General features: G+C 43.8%; 1 protein-coding gene and 1 long non-coding RNA gene across 2 annotated transcripts in view; one reads left to right on the top strand and one right to left on the bottom strand.

Moving 5' to 3' along the window:
• Window positions 1-10,891: 10,891 nt before the first annotated feature.
• Window positions 10,892-18,186, bottom strand: LOC147109307 (uncharacterized). The gene is made up of 3 exons (XR_015080227.1): window positions 18,038-18,186; window positions 15,929-16,104; window positions 10,892-13,058 (listed from the first exon to the last, which is right to left on the bottom strand). It is a non-coding gene; the product is annotated as an uncharacterized LOC147109307 (long non-coding RNA).
• Window positions 12,028-23,723, top strand: part of LOC147109306 (uncharacterized) — a 159,730-nt gene continuing 148,034 nt past the window's right edge. Inside the window, exon 1 of the mRNA XM_086003122.1 lies at window positions 12,028-12,931. Within this exon, the coding sequence (XP_085859248.1) occupies window positions 12,877-12,931 (55 nt within the window). The 5' untranslated portion in view covers window positions 12,028-12,876. The remainder of the gene's footprint in view (window positions 12,932-23,723) is intronic.

Below are 23,723 nucleotides of genomic sequence, written 5' to 3'. Positions count from 1 at the left end.
AATTTCTCCTTATGTGGTTCAGTGTCAAATTTTTTGTCTTATAATACTCCTGTGAAGCACCTTGGGACATTTTACAACATTAAAGGCACTATATAAATACAAGTTGTTGTTGTTAAGGTGAGTGTGCATTTGTAATGAGAATGAGAGGTGGTATAGCCTTGTGTTAGGTGGTGAAGAATATGCTGGGGGAGGAAGGAATTGTGAGATAGCTGAGGGAGAATCATAGAATCATAGGAAGTTACAGCATGGAGGGAGGCCATTTTGGCCCATCATGTCCACATCGGCCAACAAAGAGCTATCCAGCCTAATCCCACTTCCCAGCTCTTGGTCCGTAGCCCTGCAGGTTACAGCATCCCAAGTGCACATCCAAGTACTTTTTAAATGTGGTTAGGGTTCCTGCCTCGACCACCCTTTCAGGCACTGAGTTACAGACCCCCACAACCCTCTGGGTGGAGAAATTTCCCCTCAAATCCCCTCTAAACCTTCCCCCAATTACTTTAAATCTGTGCCCCCTGGTTTTTGACTTCACTGCTAAGGGAAATAGGTCATTTCTATTCACTTTATCAATGCCCCTCATAATTTTACACACCTCAATAAGGTCTCCCCTCAGCCTCCTCTGTTCCAAGGAATGATAGAATTCTTCATTAAAATGGAGAGTGAAGTAGCTGACTCAGAGACTAGGGTCCTGAATTTAAATAAAGGAAACTACGATGGTATGAGGCACGAGTTGGCTAGGAACATTAAAACTGACTGTAAAAGCTTCTATAGATATGTGAAGAGAAAAAGATTGGGGAAGTCAAGCGTAGGTCCCTTGCAGTCAGAAGCGGGGGAATTTATAATGGGGAACAAAGACATGGTGGACCAATTAAATACATACTTTGGTTCTGTCTTCACAAAGGAGGACACAAATAACCTCCCAGAGATGTCGGGGAACATAGGGTCTAATGAAAGGGAGGAATTGAATGAAATCAGTATTTGTAGGGAAATAGTGTTAGGGAAATTGACAGGATTGAAGGCTGATAAATCCCCAGGGCCTGATAATCTACATCCTAGGGTACTTAAGGAAGTGGCCCTAGAAATAGTAGATGCATTGCTGGTCATCTTCCAAAATTCTATAGACTCTGGAACAGTTCCCATGGATTGGAGGATAGCTAATGTAACCCTACTATTTATAAAGCATGGTAGAGAAAAAATGGGGAATTATAGGCTGGTAAGCCTGACATCGGTAGTGGGGAAAATGCTAGAGTCCATTATAAAAGATGTAATAGCAGAGCACTTGGAAAACAGTGACAGGATTGAACAAAGTCAACATGGATTTACAAAAGGTAAATCATGCTTGACTAATCTACTGGAATTTTTTGAGGATGTAACTGGTAGAATAGATAAGGGAGAACCAGTGGATGTGGTATATTTGGACTTTCAGAAGGCTTTCGATAAGGTCCTGCATAAGAGATTAGTGTGTAAAGTTAAAGCACATGGGATTGGGGGTAAGGTACTGTCTTGGATAGAGAACTGGTTGGCAGACAGGAAGCAAAGAGTTGGAATAAACGGGTCTTTTTCCGAGTGGCAGGCAGTGACTAGTGGGGTACTGCAGGGATCGGTGCTAGGACCCCAGCTATTCACAATATATATAAATGATCTAGACAAGGGAACTAGATGTAATATCTCCAAGTTTGCAGACGACATAAAGCTGGGTGGGCGTGTGTGCTCTGAGGAGGATGCAGAGAAACTCCAGTATGATTTGGACAGGTTGGGTGATAGGGCAGATGCATGGCAAATGCAGTATAATGTGAATAAATGTGAGGTTATCCGCTTTGGGGGCAAAAACAGGAAGACAGATTATTATCTGAATGGCAATAGATTGGGAAAAGGGGAAGTGCAATGAGACCTGGGTGTCCTTGTGCACCAGTCGCTGAAGGTAAGCATGCAGGTGCAGCAGGCGGTTAAGAAGGCAAATGGTATGTTGGCCTTCATAGCGGGAGGATTCGAGTACAGGAGCAAGGATGTCTTGCTGCAGTTGTACAGGGCCTTGGTGAGACCACACCTTGAGTATTGTGTACAGTTTTGGTCACCTTATCTGAGGAGGGATGTTCTTGTTATGGAGAGAGTGCAGCGAAGATTCACCAGGCTGATACCTGGGATGGCAGGAATGACATATGAGGAGAGATTGGGTCAATTAGGCTTATATTCGCATGAGTTTAGAAGAATGAGAGGGGATCTCATTGAAACTTATGAAATTCTAATAGGACTAGACAGACTAGATGCAGGAAGGATGTTCCCGATGGCAGGGGAGTCCAGAACCAGGGCTCACAGTCTAAGGATAAGGGGTAAGCCATTTAGGACTGAGATGAGGAGGAATTTCTTCACCCAGAGAGTGGTGAACCATTGGAATTCTCTGCCACACAGGGCAGTTGAGGCCAATTCATTAAATATATTCAAGAAGGAGTTGGATATATTTCTTGAGGCCAAAGGGATCAAGGGATATGGGGAGAAAGCAGGGACAGGGTACTGAATTTGGATGATCAGCCATGATCTCATTAAATGGCGGAGCGGGCTTGAGGGGCCTACTCCTGCTCCTATCTTCTATGTTTCTATGACCCAGCCTATCCAGTCTTTCCTCATAGCTAAGATTCTCTACTCCCGGCAACATCCTTGTAAATCTCTCTAGTGCAATCACATCTTTCCTGTAATGTAGTGACCAGAACTGCACGCAGTACTCTAGCTGAGGCCTAACTAGTGTTTTATACAGTTGAAGCATAACCCCCCTGCTCTTGTATTCTATGCCACAGCTAATAAAGGCAAGCATTCCGTATGCCTTCTTAACCACCTTATCTACTTGGCCTGCTACCTTCAGGGATCTGTGGACATGCACTCCAAGGTTCCTTTGTTCCTCTACACTACTCAGTGTCCTACCATTTAATGTGTATTCCCTTTCCTTTTTAGCCCTCCCCAAATGCATTACCTCACACTTCTCCAGATTGAATTCCATTTGCCACTGCTCTGCCCACCTGACCAATTTATTGATATCTTCCTGCAGTCTACAGTTTCCTTCTTCAGTATTAACCACACAGCCGATTTTAGTATCATCTGCAAACTTCTTAATCATACCCCCTATATTCAAGTCTAGATCATTGATATGTACCACAAAAAGCAAGGGACCTAGTACTGAGCCCTGCAGAACCCCACTGGAAACAGCCTTCCAGTCACAAAAACACCCATCAACCATTATCCTCTGCTTCTTGTCTCCGAGCCACTTTTGAATCCAACTTGACACTTTGCCCTGGATCCCATGGGCTTTTACCTTCGTAACCCGTCTGCCCTGTGGAACCTTATCAAAAGCCTGCTAAAGTCCATATACACTACATCAAACGCATTACCCTCATCTACCCTCCTTGTTACCGCCTCAAAAAATTCAATCAAGTTTGTCAGACATGACCTTCCTTAACAAATCCGTGCTGACTATCCTTGATTAATCCGTGTCTTTCTAAATGAAGATTTATCCTGTTCTTCAGAATTCTTCCCAATAATTTTCCCACCACCGAGGTTAGGCTGACTGGCCTGTAATTACTCGGTCTATCCTTTTCTCCCTTTTTAAACAAGGGTACCACATTAGCAGTCCTCCAGTCCTCCGGCACCACACCTGAAGCCAGAGAGGATTGAAAAATGATGGTCAGGGCCTCTGTTATTTACTCTTTTGCTTCGCTTAACAGCCTGGGATACATTTCATCCGGGCCTGGGGATTTATCCACTTTTAAAGTTGCTAAACCCCTTAATACTTCCTCTCTCACTATGTTTATTTCATCTAATATTTCACACTCCTTCCCCCCCCCATAGCAATGTCTGCTTCGCCCCTTTCCTTTGTGAAAACAGACGCAAAGTATTCATTAAGAACTCTACCGACGTCTCCAGCCTCCACACACACATTACTCTCATGATCTCTAATAGGCCCTACCCTTTCTTTAGTTATCCTCTTAGGGGAGGGGGTTGTTGTCCTGTTGCCATGTGTTGTTGAGAAAGATGGAGAAATGAAGAGTTGCACTCATCTTTGCTACTCTTGTGAGAGAATTTAAATGCTTCCTGCATTGTATCCAGGTCTTGGGGGTGACGCTCCTGGAGCTGACAATCTCAGCAATCTCTCGCCATGCCTGGGGAACTTGGTCTTTCGGGATCCTCCTCCCACTGGCTGGAGAGAGCTTCCCTCCTCACTCTGACCTCTTCCAGCAGGATCTCCAGGGAAGCTCCAGAGAACCTGGGCGCTTGCCTGCGACTCAGGTTGAATCAGTTTTTTCCACCACCAATCCAACAGCAAAATGAGCCAGAAGGGAATACAACCTCGCTTTAAGAGGTACACTGTCGCTTCAAATAAGCCTCTGGCTGAGCCGTGGGAAATTGCGCTCTGATAGCGGGCGGGTTCCCATTGTGTCAGGGAATCGGGTGGGATTATAATGAGGCCTGGGAGTTAAAATACCCCAGGCCTGTTTTCTGGTACAGTATATGAGTTTCTAATTCACACTACTTCCCACTTGCCCAAAACCCGCCTGGAGATAAAATCAGAGCCCAGATTTGCAGAGGTCAAGGCTTGATCGTGGAAGTTTTGTCTAATTTTAAATCCAACACAGAAAAAGTTGCATTTGAGGACATAACAGTGGCCTTATAGTGTGGCTGCTACCCCTTCCATGGCTTGTGGTGTTTAGTGAAAGGTTCTTTTAATGTACTGACAGAAAGCCGAATGTTGAATAGCAGAAAGCTTCACTAGTTGAAAACTGGTAGTTATTTCTGGTTTTCCAGAATTCATTTTGATGGATCGATTTTATCATGTGAAACTAGCTAAAATATTCCTTTAAATGCATTAAAACATAATGCACAGTGAATGAATCACCAGCTATGTGTCAGAATTCATTTTAGCCTGGAACAAATGAAGAATTAGTTAGCAGCTGCGTTCCAGCATCCAATTTATTAATGGATTAGATAATTGAATATTCATCTGGAAGAGGGGCCAAATGGGCAGCTTCAATAAAAAGACTATTCAAGATGGTAACAATGTGATATTATCTTTGAAGATCACTTTTGTTTATTATTTGGCTGATTACAAAACAATTTTTGAAGTATTTATTGAATTGCAGGCAATTGAACACATTAATGATCGAACACCAGAGATATAAAACAGTTTTGTGTGCGTGATAAAAGCTAAAAGCAGTGCCGTTTTATACGCTATTGCTTTTATCTTTCACTTCCTTTTCAGTGTTGAACATTAACAGAAGCAAGTTCTGAATATCATCTATTTGTTTTGTGCAATTGATTGCAAGAGCACTGATTTTGTGTTGACTATTTCAGCTGATTCACTGTATGCTATGTAGCCCTGTATTGCAGTATGCTACGTTGTTTCCTACATTACAACAGTGACTACGCTTCAAAAGTACTTAATTGGCTGTAAAGCACTTTGGGACGTCCTCAAGACTTAAAAGGCACTATATAAGTGCAACTTCTTTCTATTACAATTCTCTTATTGAAAAACCAAGGTGAAGTGCTACAACCAAGGTGGAAAGAGAGAAAGGGATGACTAGATAATCAGGATGTCGTGATTAGGTGATGTCAAGCTTGGGTCAATTTGAGCACAGTAAGGTCCCACAAACAATAATGAGATAAATGACCAAATCATCTGTTTTAGGTATTGGTTGAGGGTTAATTGTTGGCCAAGGCATCAGGAGAATTCTCCTGCTCTTCTTCAAATAGCGCCAAGGAATTTCTTACAATCAACTGAGGAAGCAGACAGGGTCTAACATCTCATCCGAAGGAAGGCACCTCCGACAGTGCAGCACTCCCTCAAAACTGCATTGAAGCGCCAGCCTAGATTACGTGCTTAAGTTTCTGGAGTGGGGCTCGAATCCATGACCCTTTGACTCAGAGGCAAGAGCACTAACACTGAGCCAAGGCTGACACCATGTAATTTCTGTCCAATGAAAGTGGGCAGATTTATTTTTAAGTTGGTTGCAGTTGATCTAATCACATATCAAATTTAGATGCCTGCCAAATATATTTGTCAATTCAATTCTACACTCCCTAGATGCTTTACTTGCAAATGATAACAACCATCACATGGTTAAATCCTTACAATTTTACTTATCTGGGTGCTGTTGGGTTGCAGGAGCCACTGGCAAGTTTGGTAACACCAAAGCACTACATTCTAATTATCTAGTCGTCTCTTTCACTTTTTGCAGTCTTGGTGATAGGATTTTACCTTGCTTCTGCTGGCAGAGCATTACTTTCATTTGATGAGATTTTTGTGTCAAAGGTCATTCTATGGACCTGGGCTTCTTATTGGCTGTAAAACCATCCTTAAAAGCCAGGTTTTAGCCAATGATAGCCAATGAATGTCAGCTGTGGCTTAGTGGGTAGCACACTCACCTCTGAGTCAGAAGGTTGTGGGTTCATTGTCCCACTCCAGGGACTTGAGCACATAACCTAGGGTGACACTCCAGTGCAGTACTGAGGGAGTGCTGCACTGTCGGAGGTGCCGTCTTTCAAATGAGGCCCCATCTGCTCTCTCAAGTGGATGTAAAAGATCCCATGGCACTATTTCAAAGATGAGCAGGGGCGTTATCCCCAGTGTCCTGGCCAATATTTATCCCTCAATCAACATCACAAAAAAACAGATTATCTGGTCATTTTCACATTGCTGTTTGTGGGAGCTTGCTGTGTGCAAATTGGCTGCCGTGTTTCCTCCATTACAACAGTGACTACACTTCTAAAGTACTTCATTGGCTGTAAAGCGCTTTGAGATGTCCGGTGGTCGTGAAGTGCGCTATAGAAATGCAAATCTTTCTTTTTTTTAAAGAAAATTGCTGCTCTGTCTTTAAAATGGACACTGGGAGCAAGTAAGAAGAAAGGGAAAACGTTTTAAGAAAGGCCAGAATATGAATAAATAGGTAGGAAAGTTAAAGTTAAAATAAAGAGAGGAGATAGGGAACAATCAAAAATGGGAGGAAAACAGGGCCACAGGATAACCATGGATGTTTTTAATGTAAATGTTGGTGTTACATTTAGCAGCCTAGGGTTAAAATTAAATCATGAACCTAGTCCAGCTTGATAGCTTTATTACTGTGATAAATGACTGTAATACCAGCCACACTTTCAAATTCCTTCATGTCCTCACATCTCCCTACCTCAGTCTTTTCCTACCTTACATCCCCACACATCTGCTCCGTGTTCCTATTCCTACCACTCCACCACTGATGGCCACTCATTCAGCCATCATGCTCCTGCCCTCTAGAATTCTCTCTCCATCTCTCTCCCTTAGGGTCGCCAACTCTGGTTAGACGTATTCCTGGAGGTTGCACCATGTGACCTTCTGCCACCAACCCCCCTACCCGCACGCTCCCACAATTGGTCGCCTGACACATGTATCCTCACAGCGCACCCACGTCAATGGGAAAGTGATCAGACTCTTCATCACCCGATTGGATGAACTTTGACTCTCAGTCCAACAGCTTCTCCCCCCCACTCCAATTTTTTTACAACTAATAATGTTCAAAGAAAATGAAAAACAGTTTTTATTAATGTCCTTCTATTTTTTTCTCTCGGCTTGCTCACAGGAGATTACTCCTCAAATCCTGGCGACTCCAGGACAATTATGGACAGTTGGCAACCCTACCCTCCCTCCCTGCCATCTCTTCAACTGCCTCTTTGGTTCTCTATCCGAAGCCACTCCATTTTTTATTTTTCCTCTCCTGGTTCGTCTCCACTGTTTTGTCTTCCTTATAATGTAGATAAATGTGGCTAAATGGCCTACTCCTGCTCCTATCTTCTATGTTTCTATGTAGAGTGCACTAATACCTCTCTCTGCACATGTGGATCACTGTAAGAATACAAGGTTTTAAACATATATATATTAGTGTTATTTTCAGCATCACAATCCGAGCTGAAAATGCACAGAACCAGTTAGTACAGAGAAAGAGAGTTTCTCAACCTAAATTCTCAGGATTTAAAATTTAGCAAGTTATTTGATTTATATTTTGGTAACCAATATCCCAAACAAATTGCCCCTTCCTGGTCTAATAACTAGGTCTTGCCCCCTGCCAGTCACTCACCAAGACAATGCCCCTCAAGAAGACATCGGAGCCAGAAATTTAAAATGTGCTCACAATTTATTTGCAAACAGGGAATAATTTCGATTCAAAGACAAACTAGCGCACGATCAAAGGGAAGCTTAATGTCAGCACGTGACTTGTCAAATGTGCCCTAGCATTACTGTCGGCAAGCCAAGAATACATTAGATCATGTAGCAGCGAGTTTGTTAAACAAAGTTACTGACAATATTTTCTATTCTTGGAGGTTTACATCAGATGCTTTGAATGTCGCTGCTCGCATGCAAACGTTAATGCTGTGCGCTGGTGGCCCCGCAGGCTTTATTTACTTGGTCTGGCGGTCATATCGCCAGTGCTGCCTGCTGCCCTTCGCTGCAAACCGACCAGTGTCTCGCTAAATCTGACCCGATACTTGTCAGAATTGCAAATAACACCTTTCCTGTTTGGTTGGAGCAACGGCCACTCCCCAGTGAACTGGTAAATGGCGCACATGTACGATGGGGTCAGTTTTCCAGCTTGTGAAATGTAATCCAATGCCGCGCCTCCGCCGGAGGCTCAGGTCCATGACAGCTCTGCCCCAGACAGGCGAGAGGCAATTCATTCCCCAAGAACACCAGATAATTACGGTCAACCAGCCCTGCTTATCTTTATCCATCCACAGTCATCCTAACGCTCCCCTCAATGTATCACCCCATTCTCTTCAGTGAGTCCGACATATTCCTGGAGGGGTCATCACATGACCTTCCGCCTCCCACCCAGTGAAACAGCCTTTTCTCCAACCTCTAATGACTAATAAAGGAGTGTTGAAATAAAATGAAAACAGCACAATTTTTAAAATGACTTTTCTCCTGGGTTGCTGTCAGTAGTGTCCACGAGAATATTTTATTAATTCTTGGATGCTCCAGGACAATCCTGGAGGATTGGCGACCCTGCCTCCACTACTCTCCGGAAGTTTATTCCACAGGATCACACATGGTGTAAAGAGTTTTCCTGATATCAGTCCTAAATTCACCATATACTAGTTTGAAGATCGATTACCTAGTTCTAATTTACACAGTTTACTTTAAAGTAATCACAGAATCACAGAAACCCCACAGTGCAGATAGAGGCCATTTCGGCCCATCGAGCCTGCACTGACACATATCCCACCCCCGATCCCAGTAACCCCTACACCAACACATATCCCACCCTATCCCCACGTATTTAACCCCCCTAACACTAAGGGTCAATTTTATCATAGCCAATCAACCTAACCTGCACATCTTTGGACTGTGGGAGGAAACCGGAGCACCCGGAGGAAACCCACGCAAACACGGGGAGAATGTGCAAACTCCACACAGACAGTCACCCGAGGCCGGATTCGAACCCGGCGTCCCTGGAGCTGTGAGGCAACAGTGCTAACCACTATGCTAACTCGGAATATTCCGAGTTAACTTTTTCTATACTCTTAATAATCTTGTATACCCTCTATAAAGTCACCTCTCAGAAACTCGAGCCTGAAAAGCCCGAGTCTCTCCAGTCTGTCCTCATAGCTCAGACTGCGGACACCAAGAACCAGTTTGTTGGCTCTTGTAGTCTCTGCTTCCGGCACTTGACTGTATCCCTTGTTTCTCAGCCACCAGAACTGGACATGGTACTCAAGCTGTGGTCTGACCAGAGCACTGTGTTACTTGATCACAACTTCCTCTGACTGTTTTAACTATGTAGTTCAGCACACGATTGATTGGCTTTGTTGATCGCTGCTCTGCAGTGGTTGGACATGTTTAGCATGGAATTTACTCAGAGTCCTCTCGGTCTCAATGGAGTTCGGCATTTAACTGTGGTATATTGATGTCAGAAAAGTAATTAAAGTCCAATGTAGTTATCTGCACACACTGCAAATGCAGTTTTTTAAATCACAGTGTCACGTGATACTGTTACGTGTAATGAAAGGTCGGAATTCGGTTTTGTGGTATGATGGTATTTTCTTCTGATTTTAGGCTTTATCTTCCTCGTGGCGCTGCACGATGTGGGTGGGTGGGATGATATATTCATTCTGTTACATAGTTACACAACTACAAATACCCTCCGGTTTAAATCTGAATTTTCGTTCACGTTTCTTCTAATCTATTTGAAAAATACAAAGTCGCGCTGTATCCAGATTCTGAACATTTGTACAACTCCTACTGAGTCGAGCTCGGGCTCACAAAAACCCTATTAGAGGATACTCCAACAATGCGGCCGCTTTACAACAGATACATTGTGCAATCTGGAGATGTGGCACACTATAATTAAACAGAAAACTAGTCACTGAAATCTGTTTTTACTCATTATTAATCTCTTTTGTCAGACTTTTAGTTCATAACTTCCCTGCAAGGTCAATTGATCTGTTTTCCACTTTCCTAAAGCTTCATTCAAGTACTGTCTCGGCGAAATGGTGAAGGTGGATATTTTAACAGGAAGCGTGCGTTGTTTGTGTTATATATAACTATTTTAAAACACAACAAGCTTTCCACTGGAAAATACTTGAATATAGTGCCATAGTAACAATACACTGAAAAATGGCTCCTCCAGTTAAAACAATATTCTGTTTAGTCGGACGCGTTTTACGTTTTTGACACTGAAACATGTTCTCAACACATTTCAAAATATACATGCACATTCTTTTGTTACATCAATAACACATTGTGTGTATATTTCTATTGACAAGGTTGCAAGGTTGAGAGCTGACATTCCAAGGCCACGATAACCAGGATGGGGTGGAGTGATCTGAACTTTGCAATCAGGCCTTAATAAACTCACAACTACACTACAATTAACGGAAATAATTGCACTCCTGTTGTATTTTTAATCTGATGTTGCGCGTCTTCCGGGTACTTAAACAGATGAACCAAATGCAGCCTGGGCAATAACAATTACTGAAAAAAACCAATTCATTTATAATTGTTCAGGGAAGAGGAGAATAGAACGCGTTACAGAAAATTATATTTAAAATAAATACATCAGACATTAATTAAAATCATTTAAAGCTTAATAACTTTACATTACTGTTATCGCCGGGCTATTTCACTGATCTAATCTCTTCAGACGTTTACCCAGAACCTCTTAAATCACAGCTTCAAAACCGACAGTGGATCTGGGGACTTATTAACTGAAGGCTGTCATTCTGCAATCAGGGACCGTGCACCATTTCACGTCCCTCACCCACCAATGGTGAACCAGGGTTTGAGAAGGGCTCGGGGAATAGCTAAAACTGCAGTTTGGAGTAGGATAACAGCAAGGCTCCGGTTTCTGCCAAATTTGAACCAAACAGACCATTTCACTAATCGGAACGATTACCCTTGAACTCGATCCGATTTCTGCTAACCTCGAAACAATGCGTTGCTGCCAATAACCCTTTAGTTACCATGCTGCAGCTCATCCCTAACTGAAATCTTCACTCACATTCATTTCGTTCATTTATAAGCGTATCTCCTGTATTTGAATTCACAGTCAACAGCCCTTGTTAACTTACCTATCCAAAAGTAATGTGACTTTCTTTTCTCCGCCTCAAGCATTGAGTTTCCGTCTAGATAAATCAATTGTGACTGGTTTGCAAAGCTTTCAAATTCCAATTGGCGTATTTCTGGGCTATAGTCTTTCAGGGCGATATACCTTCTCCACAAATTAGTACAATTCTCACATCAAATTTTGGTAAGAACTTTTTTTTAAACCCACCTACCTAAAAGCTTTTCCAAGACGACGTTTCTAAAACAATGCAATGGCGGTTCCATCAGTTATTAATGTACCAGGCCGCTCCTGGGCGGGCTCCTCGCAATCATCCTCACACGGGTTAGGTTGATTGGCTATGATAAATTGACCCTTAGTGTTAGGGGGATTAAATACGTGGGGTTACGGGGATAGGGTGGGATATGTGTTGGTGTAGGGGTTACGGGGATCGGGTGGGATATGTGTCGGTGCAGGCTCGATGGGCCGAAATGGCCTCTATCTGCACTGTGGGGTTTCTGTGATTTCTGTGAAGTATATTTTCACTAAGATGCCAAATACATTTCGATATATGATGAGGGCAAGGTTAGGGTAAGGTTAAATGAGACGCCTATCGAGTACAATGTTAAGAAAGTAAGACAGTTTATAGTTACAGTCTGTCTATGGTGTTTCCCAATAAGTCTTATGAAATCTACCAGAAATTTTAAGAAATTATACCACGATCACTATTTCTAAGCAGGAAGTCTAAACACTAAAACGTGAGAAGATATTCCTGATGGGTGATGGGTTAAACTTTTAATTTCTCATCTGAATGGGTGAAAAATGTTTCGTTCGAAGGCATGTAATGGGCAAAACTAAATTAACCACTGCAGAGAGCTCAAATACACAACCATCTGTACATGTAGGTTCAACCACAGAAGAAAATAAACTATCCCAATCGATACCTTCCCCTGGCTAGAAAATAAATGCACACTGTTTCCTCCACTTCTCAACTTGTGTATCACGAGCAGCTTTAGTGCAGCATATAAGTTGACAGACACTTTGGCAGATTTCTCTGCAACGACCTGGGCGTCCTTCTCTGCAGATCGGATCAATTGGGCATAATGGATTTCAGAGCTGACCTGGATAATTTGGCTACTGTCTAGAGACCCGTATTCAGTGATGCAGGGATCCCGGACAGTGTGTCAGCATCTTTTATTCTAGCTGGAAAGATGTTGTGCCTCGACATTACCAGCTAACCTCTTGCGGTGGAATATTGCTGCTCTGATTCCAGGCTCGCCTGACTGACTGAGGACAATTAGATCGGGGCTACTAGAAGATTTCCAAGATGTGCGACTGTTTTCACCTGCCCTTTCCAAACTGGCGAGGGGATCCAGCCAGTGGTGGGCTTCTTATCTATACTTCGTAACCTGTTCGTGCTGCTTTGCTTTGCTTTGCCCTGGATACGCAGCCCTCGGTTCCCTGCAGCTTTAGGGCGTGGTCGATGTTTGCATGAACGAGACTGCAGATCTAAGAAAAATAGGGGAAAATGAAAACGACATTTGCAATCTATCCCCGATGCTTAGCTGCTTATGTTATGGCTGATTTGTTGCAATATGCTTTTGTATAAAATAACATTAATATTTTACATTCTATTATGCAGTAATCCAATAATTCCATCTCAAATTCGCATGCATAGATTGTTCTACACACTTGTAATTTGTTGTTTTAGACAAAGTGACTTATTTGGGTGTGAACATTTTGTGTAGATGTTGCATTTTTAAACCCACCATAGGCGCTGTTGTTGGGCGTGCGGTAGAAATGATAACATAAACCAAACAAACCTGGGCGAAACTCTGAGAAGTAAATGTGTGTGGAGTTAATTGGTAACCGGTCACAAACCAGTCGGGGAGGGTTTACAACAGGTTGCCGGCTCTGGGCAGAAGTAATATTTTACTGTAATCGCCGGCAGCAGGGAACAGGGATCAGCCGCACCCGCGCTCTTTAAACACGTGGCTTTAATTCAAATATCTCCCCTTAGTATTATGCATTGATAAACTGAAGTGAAACTGACCGTCGGGAGCGCGCTGGCGTTGTGAACGCGCACACGGTCTTTGCCGCAAGTGACTTTCAATTCATTTTTATTAAACTGCGCCAATGCGCTGAAAGTAAGTGCAGTGAGCAGGCGGTTAAAAGTTATCTCACACAATGAAATGAACAGGATCGAACGGAAGAAATGGTTCAGCGTTCATCCCAAGCCCTCTCCACCACTCCCCTCTTGTCACCTTGAGCTCCCCTCTCTACCATCTCATTGTCCTCCTGCTCCGTTACTGCCTTCCACTGTTAAATTGTTGTGCATATGTAAACAAAGCCGAGTCTGATGCTGCGATTGGCGATTGATGTGTTAGAAATGTGTTTTTTTTTAATCTCAATTTTAATAAAAACAGGAAATGGGCTCAGTTTAGACCATCGCTCTTTCAACTTTGATTGTGCGTCAGGCTGATAGGAATGAAAGTCTCCTCTCTCAGGTTACTGTAAAGGCCCAAATTGGGGTGTGTGGCAATTCTAGTGGACAATGCAAAAGTACCCCAGGTCTAGCACTACATGGTACTAAATTGGCAATTTCTCAGAGAGAGCCACCAGAGTGGTAATGAGAGATTGGTGCAATAAGATAAGGTAACAAGATTAAGTTGTGGTTGAAATAAATATGAGGCAGTGTGAATAGAGCTTTGCCCTGTATGTAACATCTGTTATACCGAGAGTTCACATTTGTTGCATTGTAAATTTAGCATGAAAATTCTAGTGTAGAACAACCAAGGCGCAGTTTGATTTGGCTCCTTTGCCTGCATTGAGACACACCCTAGTTAATGGTTTGATTCTGGAGAAGCACCATGCTAGCTGGAGCCTACAGTATCCAGGAATCAATACTTGTGAAAGCAGCACAGCGTTATGACATACGTTGAAACAGCCCATCTGTTTAATGATGCGAGTTCATCTACCCCCCACTTTGGATGGTAGGCTCATAACAATAAATAAATAATTAGCATGTGCAGCTAAATCAAATGGGCTAAAATCTGGGGGCTCCATTTTCCTCCGAAACTCAGTGGAGTTGTGTGCTATTTGTGGGCGGACATGTCCTACCTGCATCCTGTGCAATTGCCTCTGCATGTACAGAGACACTCCAAGACCTTGGATTTACACCATGGCATAAACAGCTCATGAACACTTAATGCGTTCATCTGAAATTTCTCTCCATTATTTCCATTGTTACAGTAGAGACATTTACCCAATGCTAAGATAGTGCAGAGCAATTTCAGGCAAAGGTGTTGTCTTCATATGTCAGTATCACTTGGCATAATTGCAAGGCCTTTGAGCATCGCTGCACATGTACGGACACATTCACATGTTAAAGGCTGCATGTTACTGCTCATAATTACCCAGTATTGCAGCCATCATAACTTGGAGAAACAGTTATTTAATACACTCTAACTTGTGCTGCTTCTGTTTACTCCTGCAGTTTAACTCTAAATTAACCCATGCACTAACTGATTCCGTGGTACTGAGTGCTAAACTTGGAAAAGTGTTCCATTGCTCAACATTGTTAGAATTGACCTTGATGGGGTCAATATTTACTTTCAGAATGTTTTTAATAAAATATAAGGGAAATAAAAAAATCTTATAGTAAATGCTTATGTTGCAGTAGCAATGAGTAACATCATAGAATAATAATTATCTATAACATTCTCCTTTATCATATATCTATGATGATAAAGGTTGTTCTGGTTGAAGAAGTATGGTAGTTTTATAATTCTGTGTTAGAGGGTTCTGGAAGTGCTTATATTCTAAAACAGATGGAGTACCAAATTTGATTATCGGGGCATCTCAGAAAGTATTATAATTTTATATTTTTAAAGTAGTTTTTCTCATAGATTTTGTAGCATTTCCCATACATGGACTTTTCTATGATCTGGAAACTTTATATTTCTCAGTATTTAGTAATTAAGCTCAAAGCTGTGGGGATTCAGGGCAAAACTTGGATACAAATAAGAAACTGGATGAAGAGTTGAAAACAACAGGTACTGGTCAGCGGGGTAATGTCAGGGTGGGGGAAAGTACTGGGTGGGATACTCAAGGGCTCGGTGTTGGGACCACTGCTGTTTCTAATAGTCTTGTGTCCATATATTACTATTGTACCAGAGTTTCTGTCAATTTTGGACACATTTCTGATTCTCATGAGTGCTAAGGTGGGCAAGTCATTGCTCAACTTTAACACAAACTCCACAACATTTTTATCCTTGTCAGGAGATTTTCCTGGCCAAGCCTGTGATCAATATCAATGAAGAGCATACTTGACGCCCATAAAGTTGCTCAAAGGGAGGGAACTCTAACAAGCGCAGTACCTCATGGGTTTGTGGCATGACAGGTCCTAAATGTCAACTGTGCCATCAAAGTGGAGCAGTATTGTGAGACCAGGAGCTTTGTTGAGATGAAATTGACGGTTTTGTCCCCAGATTATTCTTACATGGCCAGTTCCAATGGTCAAGGTAGAGGCCAGGAAGCAGATCATCTGATCAACCTGGAGTAAGAGGGGCAAATAATTCAAAAAGGTTTCATTTAAAAATACAAATAAAGACAATATAAACAGTGGAGAAATAAAATACGTCAACAGATCAGAAATAGGGAAAGTAAGAAAAGGACAGCAAAGGAAAAAAATAAGAAGCAAAAAGTAAGAAAGTTACATAAGATAAGTTTGAAATTGAGTAAACTTAAAAGAAAATAAAGAAATGCAATTACAGAGAGAAAATAAACTGGATGTTCAAAATGAGTTTCATTAAGAACAGACACCGATACAGCTTCTATTACTGTCTGAAGTTTACTCATAAACTGTGCTGTCACCCTATCCCCTTCGTATTTACTGTGGTGTCTAGATACAGATGGCAACTGTTGCTATGAACCATAATGCTTCAACAAATTAACCCATAGTAAGAGCCTTAACACATCTGTTGTATGTCTTAAGACTGAAGCTGTCTATTAATTGTTATTCATTACCTTTACATATTCAGACAACAATGTTGCAAATTTTAACAGGGGGATGAAATTAAACAGGGGATATAACAGAAACATGGCCTGTACTGTGTATGTGTGTGCTTGGAACCATGATGATAGCCGTTATTATGTAACAGCCATATTAACCACTTTGGTATGAGCTCAAACTGTATAATACATACAAAATAATCTTGAAATTGGTCATCTAACATAATTGTGTGCATTTTTAATATTTATTGGAAACATCAAATTCATCAACTACTCCTTCATTAATTCCCACTCAGCTGTTTGCAGAGTCTGGCAGAACATACTTTGCATTGTTTACTTCCTGCATTACTACATTCACACACCATCTTGACTTGGAAATATATCGCCATTCGTTCATCGTTGCTGGGTCAAAATCCTGGCACTCCCTCCCTAACAGCACTGTGGGAGTACCTTCACCACACAGACTGCAGCGCTTCAGGAAGGCAGCTCACCACCACCTTCTCAAGGGCAATTAGGGATGGGCAAGTGATGCCCACATCTCAGGAACAAATAAAAAATATAGAATACAAAGTTTGACTTCTTGATTTACCTAACAGCTTAACAAAATTTTAATTGATTTAAAGCTAATTCATCCATAGTTTATATAATGCAAATCAAATCTGAAATGTTTTGAAGGTATAACTTCCTTTTAAACATGTTCTATTTAATTTTATTTTATTTTAAGCTCCCTGCAGTTCTCACACAATAAATGTCACCATGCTACAGCCTGTAAGGACAAGCTAATGGTTTTATAGACCGACTTGGAGATAAAAAGATGACTAGAAAATGATCTCTTGGCAGTGGGTAAACAAGTGACTGATTTTCACAATTTTACATATTTTTTACAAGTTATAAAGTCCAGTGGCGATAAAGCACTACATGTGAGCAGTGCATATTTACTGTTGATCCTTAAGTACAGTATCTATATATATAAATCGGTACTTCTGTCATTCTGTCTTTCTATCTGTCTATCTGTCTATCTGTCTGTCATTGCGTGTGCGTTGCGGGTATGCACTCGAAAGTTACAGGGCGTACCTACGCGCGCGTTACCTCCAAAGAAAGCTTACGCTTCCGAGACGGTTTTAAGCGTATTTACGTTTCGGCCGGGCTAAAATTGCGCCCGCGTTATCCCAAAAACCTTCAACATTCCGCTCATTAGCATCTCATTATCCGCTCATTAGCGACAGAGTGACCTCGAGCTCGACCAATCGTACGCCGGGTTGCTGGCGTGTGCCGCCGGGCCAATCGGTGCGCGTGTGGCCGGGCTTTATCGTTCTGAACCGAGGTGAGTCGCCGCCATCTTGATTCCAAACTTTTCCTTTCTTTTTCCCGCTTTCTGCGTCTTAAAAAAAAACGTTGCTTTTAAAACACATATTGTTTTTTAAAAAAATGATTTAGAAAGTAATTAACTTATCTAATCTCATTAATTTTCCTACCTTTCCCCGTTTTTCCAGGTAGGCCTAGAAGCCTTGGCGTCTCCTCCGCACCCACGCCCGAGCTAGGCACCTCCCGGCCCCACTCGAAGGCTGGAGGGCCGAGCCTCAGCCCAGCGCCGCTAGGGTGCACACGCAGCAGGAGCTGAGACGTCTCTGCCGGGGCTTACTGAGCGTCCAGCGTTACCCTGGCAACGGGCGCAATCGGCGGTCTTCACCTCGGGGGGAGGGGGGGCAGCCGCGACCCTCGGGGGGAGGCCGCGACCCTCGGGGGGGGGCCGCGACCCTCGGGGGGGGGGCTGCGCGCGCAGCAGGAGCAGCTGAGACGCGGCGTCTCTCTCTCTGGCTTGGTCAGCGTCACGGTTGCCCTGGCAACTGGGCCCACCGGCCGAGAGAGACGCCGCGTCTCAGCTCCTGCTGCGCGCGCAATCGGCGGTCTTCACCTCCGGGGGGGGGCGCGACCCTCGGGGGGGGCGCCCGCCGCCCTCCCTCCCCTCCCTCCCCCCCCGCCCTCCATCCCCCCCTCCCCTCCCCCGCCCTTCCCCCCTGCCCTCCCTCCCCCCTGCCCTCCCTTCCCCCCTCCCTCCCTTCCTCCCCCCCGCCCTCCCTCCCCCTCCTCCGCCCCGCCCTCCCTCCCCCTCCCCCCCGCCCTCCCTTCCCCGCCCTCCCTTCCCCTCCCTCCCCTCCCCCCCGCCCTCCCTTCCCCTACCCTGCCCTCCCTTCCCCCCCTCCCTTCCTTCCCCCCTCCCCTCCCCCCGCCCTCCCTTCCCCGCCCTCCCCCTCCCTCCCTTCCCCGCCCTCCCCCTCCCCCTCCCCTCCCCCCCACCCTCCCTTCCCCTCCCCCTCCCCCCTCCCCTCCCCTCCCTCTCTTCCCCCCACCCCTCCCCTCCCTCTCTTCCCCCCAGTCGCTCTCTCTCTTCCCCCCAGTCGCTCTCTCTCTTCCCCCCAGTCGCTCTCTCTCTCTCTCTTCCAACAACAACATGCCCTCGAAAAAGCCTCGGCACCGCCGGGCACTTCAGCTAGTCTATATATATAAATCGGTACTTCTGTCATTCTGTCTTTCTATCTGTCTATCTGTCTGTCATCGCGTGTGCTTACGGGTATGCACTCGAAAGTTACAGGGCGTACCTACGCGCGCGTTACCTCCAAAGAAAGCTTACGCTTCCGAGACGGTTTTAAGCGTATTTACGTTTCGGCCGGGCTAAAATTGTGCCCGCGGTATCCCAAAAACCTTCAACATTCCGCTCATTAGCATCTCATTATCCGCTCATTAGCGACAGAGTGACCTCGAGCTCGACCAATCGTACGCCGGGTTGCTGGCGTGTGCCGCCGGGCCAATCGGTGCGCGTGTGGCCGGGCTTTATCGTTCTGAACCGAGGTGAGTCGCCGCCATCTTGATTCCAAACTTTTCCTTTCTTTTTCCTGCTTTCTGCGTCTTAAAAAAAAACGTTGCTTTTAAAACACATATTGTTTTAAAAAAAAATGATTTAGAAAGTAATTAACTTATCTAATCTCATTAATTTTCCTACCTTTCCCCGTTTTTCCAGGTAGGCCTAGAAGCCTCGGCGTCTCCTCCGCACCCACGCCCGAGCTAGGCACCTCCCGGCCCCACTCGAAGGCTGGAGGGCCGAGCCTCAGCCCAGCGCCGCTAGGGTGCGCGCGCAGCAGGAGCTGAGACGTCTCTCTCTGCCGGGGCTTGCTGAGCGTCCAGCGTTACCCTGGCAACCGGGCCCGCCGGACGTCTCGCACAGCCGCAATCGGCGGTCTTCACCTCGGGGGGAGGGGGGGGGCGGCCGCGACCCTCGGGGGCCGCGACCCTCGGGGGGGGGGGGGGCGCGACCCTCGGGGGGGGGGGCCGCGCGTGCAGCAGGAGCAGCTGAGACGCGGCGTCTCTCTCTCTGGCTTGGTCAGCGTCACGGTTGCCCTGGCAACCGGGCCCGCCGGCCGAGAGAGACGCCGCGTCTCAGCTCCTGCTGCGCGCGCAATCGGCGGTCTTCACCTCGGGGGGGGGGCGCCCGCCGCCCTCCCTCCCCTCCCTCCCCTCCATCCCCCCCTCCCCTCCCCCCGCCCTTCCCCCTGCCCCCTTCCCCCCCTCCCTTCCTCCTCCCCCCGCCCTCCCTTCCCCGCCCTCCCCCTCCCTTCCCCTCCCCCTCCCTTCCCCTCCCCTGCCCTCCCTTCCCTTCCTTCCCCCCTCCCCTCCCCTCCCTCTCTTCCCCCCAGTCGCTCTCTTCCCCCCAGTCGCTCTCTCTCTTCCCCCCAGTCGCTCTCTCTTCCCCCCAGTCGCTCTCTCTCTCTCTTCCAACAACAACATTCCCTCGAAAAAGCCTCGGCACCGCCGGGCACTTCAGCTAGTTGTTTATATTTCAATGTAGTAACTTGCCAGCAGCAGTAATCTTTGCTAATGGATTTAACTTAGGTTCTACTGGTTGCAAGTACCCAAAAGGTCATGCAAAACAAAACGAGTAAGCCATAGCTCTAGGGAAGGGAACTTCTGGTAAAATAATTAAAAATAAAATAAGGGAACAAAGAATCTTGACCAAACCATATAATCAAAGCCTTCAGGGATTTAGGGTGGAGGAGGGGATGTAATACAAACGTTCTCTGGAGTCCATGTTCAGGAACAGAACAGAAGAAGACACCTGAGATCTGAAAAGGCACAGGCCAAGTAAAGATCGGAATACAGCAACTTGCATGAACGCTTGAATTTAGGACAGTTTCATCCGAGGGTCTTTAACCTGTCTTAAACTATCCTGTCAATGGAAATACAAAATTGGTGCTGAAGTTCAACTTTGGCGAGGGCATAAAATGGGCAGTGGCGGATCCCATCAGGGTCCCCCATACATCATTGGATTTACATTTAATAATGAGGCTGCTGCTGGAGTCTGTCCGTAGCCTCATCCGCCGTCGAAACCAACGAGCATTAAAATGAGCAATTGGTGGGAATTGGAGCGGCTCCATTTTAACTGCTCCCCTGCTCTTCTCCCATCAATCAAGGAGTTAAAATTCCTCCTCAACTGGATTCTGGGTTTAAAGTTCCTTTCAGCAATTTTAATCTATACTTTTGGCAGTGCAGCTGCATTTTCCAATAGGTGTTTAATATAGCAGTAAACATTCATTAATAATCCTCTAAAATATGCAATTAAGGTAATTAATGGATGTAGATGGTTAAATTAAGCAAGTATGGCAACTTCTGATCTTTGAAACTTCTTTTGCCTCAAGCAGTTGAGTCGGTTTTTTATGCTAAGTGATTTAATTTTGCTTTTTAATACAGGAAAATAATACTAATGTAAAATGAATGTTGAGAGCTTAATGATGCCTCATGAAACCAAACTAAGTATTTCTGCAATATTTTGTCTAGTATGTGTAAAAACCTCTTATTAGTGCAGTAGGATGGACACTTAAGAAATGTTTGGAATACCTTTGTACAAAATCTAAATGATATTTTCAAGTACATGAGAATAAGCAGATCCAGAGGAAAAAGGAACACCATGCGTGATGGATAATTCCAGAAACTGTAAAATTGCAAGTTTGCAGTCTGAATATGAAATGAAAATGGAGAACTGGCATAGAAAGCACCAGACACAACAGACATAGAAGTTATAGAAATAGACTGTTTAATCAAATATTCATATCAAATTGGAGAGGTAAATAAACGTTTTTCTTGTTTTTCAAGTTGCATCTACAAAAGTATAGTTAATTTTCCTGCATAACTTTGTTAAATAAAATAAATGTAACATGGTACTGTAGTGAGTAATTTCTTTCCAGCCTTTGACATTGAATAGTCATGTTCACTAATACATATATTTCATTTATATTCCAAGTCAATGAATGAAGGACTGTTTAAAGAAAGTGATAAAAATATATAATTACTTTCTTTGTAAAGCTATACCTATTTGTTCTATTTATAGATTTTACAAAGGACTCCTTGCCAAGTTTTGTGAGAAGGAAACATATCACCTGAAGGATTCTTCTTTAGGTTAAAATCTAGATGTGGTTACACAGAAGAACTCGACGCTGGACTCACACCTTCTCCTGACTAGTCTTCAGATGACTCAAAGGATATTTGGTGTCAGTAGAAGGAAACTGCTGTGCAGATTATGATAAACAGATTAACTACAGAGACAATCTGTTCTGTCACCTTTTCCCAGCCAAGATCCATGACATTGTGTAATATTGTCATGCCACTGGGTATTACCACATTTCACAGTGTCATAGACATTTTGAATGGTCTGATGTGGCAGGGACAGCCACCCTACTGTGCTCTCTAGATGCATAAAGAGATGTGAAGGGTTACCAGCTGCTACTTTCCCCTTGTCTTTATGGAAGACTCACCAGCTTGTATCCATAGATGATCTTGAAGAGAATCTTGCATAGGCGTGACGTATTCCTGCTGCTAACCAGCATAGTTACTAGTGTGAATGTTGAACCATTTGTCATTGGGCCTATGGTGTTCCTCACACTCATGCTGATGGGGTTGTTGTGCAACTCACAAACTGAATTTGGAAGTACTTTTTGTGGATAAAGTAAAGAATATTTTCATTTTTAGGTTTGGGCAACTCGTGACTAAGTTTTTACAGTTTGACAGTTCGAGAAGACAGACAATCAATAATTTATTTACTCCTTTTAACCACAGGATTTTGTACTTAAGAATTGGTAAGAACAAGCATATTATAAAAGAATATTGCTATAATGTATTTATGAGTAAATTATAAACAATATGTATTACCAGAACCAGCAGCAGACTCAGAAAGTGCAGCCATATCTTCCTCATCCTGAAAATGAAATGTTTGGCCATAATTTTGTTTGGCCATGACATGATTTGTTTCTGGTCTCCTGTAGTTCTCTTTATCATCTGTAGAGCATTTTTATACTCTGGTCAATTATGAATCTTGCCACACATTTTCACTGATCCTCTTTCTGGAGTCCTCTGCATTCTTCTGAACATTTTGTTACATTTTTGACAATGATAAACCACACCTTTTGATAGCTATGTAGATGGCAAAATAAATTTGCTTCCATAAAAAGCTGGCTTCAATTTACTGTACAGATTAACTTATTCAAATAATGCAGTATCAGAGAAACATATGCCTTGAAATTAAGTTCTTCAAATATCAGCATAGAAATTCTTAATGCATTCCTATGAATTCCTTTATTCACTATTTTAATGGAAGGGTTAACCTGTTTAAAATATGATGCATAAAGGAGATCAAACAGATGCATTGAGCATCGTTACACTAATATTCAAAGATCTAATTTTGTTGGGCAATGCTTTATATGTTGTCTGTTTGGTCACCATTTCCCATCCTTTGCTGTCACAAGTATAAGAAGTCAAGGTCATTTTCATAGGCCAGTTGTCGCACTTCCACTTGTTAAAGTGGTAAATTCAAATAATTTCAATGAATGTGCCACCAGTCAGTGAGCATAATTGTGACTTTGGGCGATAGGATCAGCTGCCTGTTATACATCTCTCCCAGTTTTCATTGTGGATTTTATTGAAACTCTATCATCCATTTTACACTATTGCCCAAAGTCAACAGGCACGAAATTCGGTAACAACCCGTTTGGGGACGGTAACCGAATTAGCGCCGGGCATTTAGCACCCGGCACGGAAGTACTGCCCCAGCCGCTAAATTCAGCTTACCGCCTCAGAGAGGAAGTGGAGTGCAATCTCAAGTGCTCCACTTCCTCT

The sequence above is a fragment of the Somniosus microcephalus genome, chromosome 12 (assembly GCF_052327205.1).
Source record: "Somniosus microcephalus isolate GS21.2 chromosome 12, FLI_Smic_1.0, whole genome shotgun sequence".
NCBI lineage: Eukaryota > Metazoa > Chordata > Chondrichthyes > Squaliformes > Somniosidae > Somniosus > Somniosus microcephalus.
This window is presented reverse-complemented; position numbering and strand designations above follow the sequence as displayed.